We start from the raw sequence: 7,992 nt of genomic DNA on the forward strand, positions 1-7,992 counted from the left end.
AGTCTTTACCCTAAAGCCCTGTGACAAACTTCAGGAAGAGGCCAAAGGCTTGTGTATTGCTTTCCAGGCCACCAAAATCCATAGTAAATCAAAACATAGCTTTATCTGTAAATTTATCTTTTAAAGCCTTTTCAGTTTAAGCAAACTTCTCAGGCCTGACCTATGGAGCCATGGGAGGGTGAGCACATTGCTTATGATGGGATCACTGATCCCATTTCACCAGTCAGATCACTGATCAAATTCTGCAGGAAATAAAAAGATTCCATCTGCTTATGTTTTAATTCTGAGGAATTGCTGGGAATTAAGGCAACATTTTCAATAATTTTTAAGCTTTCTACCATAAGATTTGCAGTGCAGGACCTTACTGGTTGGTGCTGGTTGCAGTCCCACTCAGGGCCCTTCTATGGTTTTGGAAGCTGTGAAAGTCCTCTGAAAAACAAACCCAAACTTGTGGATAGCAGCTTTTCCACATGACTGGAGGAAGCCTTGGAAAGAAGAAGCAATTATTTGGCTTCATTGTTTGAATCATCAAGGAATGCTTCAGACTCTACAGAACATGCCTCTGTGTCCTGCAGAACCAACCCCTGCATCTTTGGCAAATCAGCACTGTTTTGGTGGCAGGAGGCTCTCCTTTGTACCTTGAGCAATATCCATGTCTCTATGGAGGGGACAACTAGAAAAACTGTTCTAGCCAGAATGTTGGTACAGTTGTATGTCCTGCACATGTCCTACACACCTTAAGAAATCCTAAGCTGTGCTCTTGTTGAAGCCTCTGGCTGGATAGTTTTTGGACCTCTTTATCTTGCTGGGCTTGCTTGCAGCCTTAGTCGTGTTAGGATTGGTTTCCCGAGCTTCACCTCGGCCCCAGGCAGGACAAGTTTGGAAAGTGGTGGAAAGCTTCACCTTCAGCCCCTGGGCTTCTGCAGGGGACCCACAGGTGGCCCCTACGCGGAGGTTGAGTTTGTTGATCCACCTGGAAATGCGGCAGAAGGTCAGGGAAAGGAATGAGACAGGGTGAAAGGAAAAATCTGCCCATAAGTGAATGATTTCTTCCAAGTCAGGCCAGGTCACCTGGATGACCTCTGAATACCTGAATATTTGCTGACCCCAGCTAGTGGCTGCTTTCCCTACATCCAGAAAGCCCAGGCAACTTCCATCCTTGCACACAGGTGTGTGCTCCAACTCGCCACCAAAATGGCCAGTGTGCTGTGAGCTTGTGCCTCCCCACAAGAGAGTCCAGCTACCCTGCAGGCAGATCCCTAAGGCTGTTCCCCGCTCWTGGCACTCACCTGTGCAGTGGAAGGAGCTGGCAGTTGCAGTGGAAAGGCACATCCTGCAGGTTGAGGATCTCCAGCCCTGTGAAGTTGCTCATGTCAGGTATGTTGCTCATTTTGTTGCTCTCTAGGTAGAGACTTCTGATCTTGGGACCAAGGCCAGTGAAGGCATGGGGGGAAATCTGCAATGGAGGGAGGGTGGATCAGGGGTGTGCTGATCGAGGCAGGGGAGCAAATCTCTGCCCCTGTATTTCTGATCATCTTAGGGGGCCTGAGAACCTGTTCTCAGCCTGGCAGCCCCATGGAAGAGCTGCTTTAAAGAGGGGGAAATTTAAGTAATGTTAATTAATTCAAGCAGTTTCAGTCATGTTTTGGAACTCAGTACACCTGTCTTCAGGCTTCTTAGAAAGAAGGTCACATACAGGAGGTCTCAGTAATCCCTGGGTGCTGTTAAAATACACAGTTTTTATGAGGGTGGTGCTAACACCACTTTGTTGAGAGGATGGAGATATTCAGGTAATAGCAATGAGGTATCTTGCAGGACAGTCTGTAATGAGAGAGAAATATGGCCAGGGCTGGGGAAGGAGGTGATCTAGGGAATGGTCTGGACCCCACTGAAACTGGGTCTTTAAGGGCTGRAGGGAGTAAGCTGCTCCAGGGCAACTTGGAGCAAGGTTGAAGTAAGCCAGTGCCACAGCTGAATCTGAAGAAATTGACTTCCCTGCCAGGCTACTGCGCATCTCCTGAAGCCTTGGGAATTTGGGGACATCTGTTTGGATGTGCCTATAGGAGTCACCAGCCCTGAGCAGTGGAACCTGTGATATGCCCTGTGGTGCCATTGCCCCTTGGTGCCATAATACACTTACCCACTCCAGGCCCATGTTGTCCAGGTAGAGGTGCTGCAGACTGGWGGCCACCGGCAGGAAGGCACTGTCCCCCATGTGCTTGATGGGGTTTCGGGAGAGCTTCAGCTCACTCAGGGCAGGYAGGCCCCACAGGGCTGCTGTGGGCACCTCCACCAGGCGGTTTCCCTCCAGCTGCAGCTTTTCCAGCATCTTGGTGGGAGCCAAGGCAGCAGGGGCAATGTGCCTGATAGAATTCCCAGCTAGGTAGAGCCAGCGGAGCCCCCTGGCTCCGGCCAGGTCACCCTCCACAAGTTCCCCAATGGCATTGTGCTGCATGTGGAGGGAGATGAGGTTGGGCAGGAGGTGGAAGGCATCTGCGGGCACACGGGTGAAGGTGTTGTGGTCCAGGTCGAGGTAGGCCAGCTGTGGGGCCCCCTCAAAGGCAGCGGCCGCCAGGGTGGAGAGATGGTTATCGCTGAGGTACAGGTAGACCAGGCTCTCCAGCCCCCGCAGCGCCCCGGGGTGCAGTACCCTGATGCTGCAGCTCTGCAGGTGGAGCGACACCAGCTCCTTCAGGCTAGGGAAGGAGTCCGGTGGCACTGTCCTGAAGGTGTTTCGGCGCAGGTCAAGAAGGCGGGTGTCACCAGGGAAGTCCCAGGGGATCTCCCTTAGGTCCCTGTTCTCACAGGACCCGTGATGGAAATCAGGGTAGCATATACACCCCTGGGGACACTGCTTGTTGCCAGCTGCCCTAGGCTGCTCTGGTGGTGTGGGGCTAGGGGGAGGCCAGAGGCGACCGCATCTCATCTCAGGGGGCTTCAGGGAATCGAGGGACCGGCCACGGAGGGCRGGGGGCGCAGCACAGGCACCCTCAGCCTGTACCCGCGCTCTTGTCAGCCACTTGTGGAAGGGGCGCAGGAGGCAGGAGCAGAGCAGAGGGTTCCCATCCAGGCTGACCCTCGCCAGCCCCCCAGCCCCAGCCAGGGGTGGCAGCCCCTGCAGCTGGTTCTCGCGGAGGTCCAGCATGCGAAGCTGGGGACTGCGGGCAAAGGCGTCAGGTGCCACATCCTGGAGGGAGGCATGGTCCAGGAAGAGGTGCCTCAGTGAGGCCATGGCCAGGGCTTCCTCAGCCACATAAGTGATGGGATTGTGACCCAGGTCTAGTCGGGTAGCCCCATCCAGCCTGGCAAGGGCCTCGCCAGGCAGTGCCTGCAGCTCATTGTGGTCCAGGCTCAGCCTGCGCAAGGCAGGCAGAGCAGCAAAGGCCTCGCTGCCCAGCACATGGAGGGAATTGTGGGACAGCCGGAGCCATCTAAGAACCTGCAGACCCTGAAAGACCATGTCTGGGAGGTAGACCAGAGCATTTCCCCTCAGGTCAAGGACAGTGAGGGACCCCAGATGGCCAAAAGCACCCGGCTGGATCTCCTCAATGCGGTTCCCCGCCAGAATGAGCTGCTGGAGAGAGGAGAGCCCATCCAGGGACTCCTGGTAGAGGAGGGCTATGCCGTTGGAGGCCAGGTTCAGGTAGACAAGCCTTCCCAGCCCCCGGAAAGCCCCTTCCTCCAGCCTCTCCACCTTGCAACGCTGCAGGTCTAAGTGTGTGAGGTAGGGGGTGGCAAGGAAGGCTCCCACTGGGATGACCATAAAACTGTTGCCCCGAAGGTCTAGTTTTTTGGTGAGCTGTCATACAAATAAAACAGTGAGTTACCCCAGGGCTGCCATACCTGTCTTCTCACCCCATCCCTCAACCTTTYTTTCCCTTGCCCACCTCTGGGATAGTGTCAGGGATGGCCATCAGGCTCCCATTGAGGCACAGGACATGGGCACGGAGGTTATCACAGTCGCAGGGTGCAGGGCAGCAGGTGGCAACCGTCGCCCCCAGGGCTGCTGCGAGCAGGAGGAGCTCCCAGCATGACCCCATGTCGGACGGCACCTGTGGCTGGAAAGAAACAGCAGTGAGGCCAGGCTCCTATGCATCCCCAGACTATTGCTTGGCACCCCATGTGCCAAGAGGGCTGCTGCTGTGACTTGGTGGGGCAGGTCTCACTGTCTCATGTTCTCACACTGTGGTTTCACAAGCTATAAATGAGGAAGAGAGTGGAAGAAGGAGAGAATGAATACTTGGAATGAAAAGTGGGGGTCACAACTAGCAGGTTAATCACAGGGAACTGGCTTGAAGCAGACACCCCACACCCTCCCTTAACATATCACTAATTTTAAGATTGCTTTGGTCTGTACAAGCTATCAATATCTTTCCCACAATTGTTTTTGTAAGGCAAGCAAGTATAGCCATCCTGGGAAAGGCTTCTGAGCTGCTACCCTTTAAATGGCAAATGTCYTATGTCTCCACCACCCTGATCATCTGCCTCCCAGCTCTCTGCCTCCTACCCTGCACGATCCCCGCTTCCCCACTAAGCTATTCATACCAGTGTTTGGAATAGAACTCCACTGTTTAGCTGCAGGAAGGAGAGGTTGGTTTTGGCTGAGCAGGAGTGAGCCCCTGGGGCGAAGGTACCAGAGAGAGGCCAAGGCTGAGGCAAACACAGAGAAGGCAGCGGACTGCAGATATGACCAGTACACCCCCTAAGCTCTCAGACAGCATCAACGGGGTCTGCAAGGCTCAAACCTGTGGAGCCATTGTGGCACACAGCCCCATGCCTATTGTAGCTCATCATCCCCTGTRGTACAGTGCCCCAACTCTGCCCTCTTGCTGTCACCACAGCTAGAGGTGGTACAGCCCACACACACTGGGCTCAGCCCCCTCCTGCACACTCACTGGCCAGTGGTACCAGTGTAATGCCCCTAAACTCAGTCCCCATGCTGTGCCTGGGGTGCTGCCACATGCCAGGCATCATCCCATCACTCCTTCCCCCACATCAGGAGGGTTCACAAACCCCGGGCTGGGAGTACCTGGACTTCAAGACGTGGTGAAGAGMGGAAAGCAGCCCTTGCCCTGTCTAGCAGCTGCTGAGCTCCTGCACCGGTGTTTGCTCTCCTTGCAGAAGTGAGAACTGAATGGACCCCGTTGTGTTCCTTTCCCAGCAGCTCTCACCGGGCAGAGCCAGAAACGTGGGAGGAGGAAAATGACGGGGGGAGGAAGGGTAAGCCAGCCCTGGAGAGAGGGCAGCAACCCAGACACTGCCTCCCCTTCGATTCACAGGGGGTGGGAGTACCRGTCTAGCAAAGCCCGTGTGGGGTTTGCATTCACACTTTCCTGGGTTCTGCCTTCCCTTTCCTGGCTGTGTTAGTCACAGGACCTACAGAGGTACATGGCAGAAAGGTGACATCCAGCCAAAATTGCAATGGCCGTGGTAAGCCTGAGCTAAAGGAGAGGCAGCTGACCAGTAGTGCCACGTTTCAGCCCTTCACTCTCAGTTTGCTTCTTTGCTTGTTTAGAGGAGGCTGAGGTGGCAGTGCCTGTGTAACATCATTAGCTTACAGAAGGACACAGAGACATTCCTTTTACTCCCWGATTGTTGTTTCACTCTCCCAGGGAACAGGAGAGATCTGCAGCCTGACAAAAATCTAAAAGATTCGAATATCTCCTTCCCCTTCGAGCCCTTCTGCTATTTGGAAATCTCAGCTGCYAGAACCTGTATATCCCATTACAGACACTGGTTTCTTCCCAGACCTGCCAGCCATCCCTGACCTTCACCTAAGGGACAGTGTGGTAGAATGTGGCTCCAGCCAGACAGTTTCAGTAGTCTGGGGAACCTTGACCACTTCCACCTGAACTACAACCTCTCTGTCCTTTCAGTGGCCACTGGGCATCTCAGCAGCAAGGCCATCAGCCAGCCAGTATGGAATTACCCATTGCATCCACCATCACCCCCACCACTCTGGCCACTGTCCCACAGCCCACCCTGCTCCCCTCTGCCTGGCCCTTCCATCATCTCTCCTCRCCAGGAGCACCCACCCCTGCCTGGACAACAGCCTGGACAGTAAAACCCTCCTGGCAGTGGCCTGGGCTCTGCTGAAGAACCATGGCAAGGTGTAATACCGGGCTGGAAATAGCACATCTGGCCCTTCCCCAGCCTCACACCCCCAAGCTTTTATTCTGTTAATTTACCCAGCAATGATCTCATCAGCTTCAGCTTCTAGTGAGGCTGAAGGGAGACAGCTGGTGTTTGTTCTCCCTAATGGAGCATGGGGACATGAAGGCAGCACACCTGAACTTCCACTTGTTGGGGGTCTCACCCACATATGCCCGAACAGATACTATTGGTTTCCATTTATATGACCTGTGCTGGCCAGGAGCTGGTTCCCATTACTGCCATTACACTGCAGACAAGCCCAGAACTGCTCCATGCACAGCTCTGCAGCACTTCTGCCTTGCTGGGCTGAGGAAGTTCAAACCAGAAATACGTGACAACAGCAATGCTTATGGGGAACGGCTGCACAAGACAGGCTGCAGCAGCACTGGAATAACCCCACCTTTCTTCAGGGCATTGCTGGGAAACTTCTGGGAGCAATTTCTAATAGAAACCAGAGTTAGCAATTCCCAGTCTCTTTTTTTTTYTTTTTTTCCTAATCCAGAAGCATAATGCAATTTTAAGGGACTTCTGCATCCATGTCCTATCTACAAGCAAATCAGTCTTCTGCAGAGACAGTTGCTTCTAGCCTCATACCCCTCTTTTTTTCTATCAGACATCTCCTCTTGACATTAAATACCAGGTGAAAATCATGTTTCTAAATACTATTTTTTGAAAAAACCTACATGATCAACCCTTCACATTTGCCTGCTGCTATGGCTTCACTATTCAAAGTTTGTTGCACAGATTCCCCCCACCATCTGGCCCACAGGTCCTTCTGCTWGCAGCAGATCCCTCTGGCCTTCCCAGGCTCCTTGTACCCACATGATCTGTGGGACCCACTGCAGATGGGCTCCTGTTGAGGTTGACCCCTTGGCTTGGTCTCTGCATCATGTTCCTCTTCTCCATGAACCTTCACCACAGTGGAGAGAYACAAAGGGCAGCAAGAGAACCGGAAGTTTCAAAGAAGGCTCCACGAGGTTTAAGCCTTACAGAAAGGTTTTTTGTGTTTCAGCTTTCTCTTTTCAGAGAAACTGATCAAGGACAGGATGAGGTGAAGAAGGCAAGGCTCAGATCTTACCAGTTTGGACACAGGAGTTCAGCTTCAGTCCAGGAAACTAGCATAAAATGCATTTTGCTCTTGACCTTGGGGCAGCCTCTTTTTAATGAGGGGACACTGCCAGCACTTTGCCACCAGAATGATGAGACGCTGCTTTCCTGAGTCTGCTGGATCACAGCCACACCAAATTTGCCCCACCCACCCGTTTCACCAGAACAGGCTTGCATGCTGGAAGAATTTAAGCAGAGTGCACACAAGTAGGTCTGCCACATACCACACATTCTAGTGTCTCATGCTTTTTTTGTGTCCCTGCTGCTTGCACAGCCTGTCAGTTCACACCAGCTTTTCCTGCATCCAAGCCCAGCGTGTGCCAGCTGTGGCACACGTTGCCTCTCACAAGAAAGCCAACTTCATCTCCTTGCCCTACTCCCAGCACTATGTATCCTGCATGTCAATGGTAAGGGAGGATGAACAGTTGCCAGCTGAAACAGAGAGAAGGAATAACTCTGTGCTGTCTGAAGAGATGTGTTGATTTGCAGAGGGTTGAAAGGAGCAGGACCAGCCTCTGATACTTACTGTGTGCTCAAGAGTGGTACAAGCAGGTGCCACAAACTCATATGGGCACATGGACAATCTTCAGACAGATTTAGGGGCATCTGCTGCTACCTGCTGAGTGCAAGAGAAAAGCACAGCCTTCTCTCTCCATATTTTTACACATGCTTGGCTTTCAAATGTGAACAGTGCACAAAAGGCCCAGTGTTTTGTCAAAGGGAAGAGAAAGG

General features: G+C 53.0%; 1 protein-coding gene across 1 annotated transcript; it reads right to left on the minus strand.

The window, feature by feature from the left end:
* Window positions 1-747: 747 nt before the first annotated feature.
* Window positions 748-7,845, minus strand: CHADL (chondroadherin like). Its single transcript, XM_057388934.1, has 5 exons — window positions 7,787-7,845; window positions 3,888-4,058; window positions 2,141-3,799; window positions 1,290-1,456; window positions 748-973 (listed from the first exon to the last, which is right to left on the minus strand). Exons 1-5 carry the CDS (start codon window positions 7,835-7,837, stop codon window positions 748-750), a joined length of 2,274 nt encoding a protein of 757 aa, XP_057244917.1. The 5' UTR covers window positions 7,838-7,845.
* Window positions 7,846-7,992: the final 147 nt, after the last annotated feature.

The sequence above is a fragment of the Malurus melanocephalus genome, unplaced genomic scaffold (assembly GCF_030028575.1).
Source record: "Malurus melanocephalus ecotype Western Australia unplaced genomic scaffold, MMel_1.1 scaffold_17, whole genome shotgun sequence".
NCBI lineage: Eukaryota > Metazoa > Chordata > Aves > Passeriformes > Maluridae > Malurus > Malurus melanocephalus.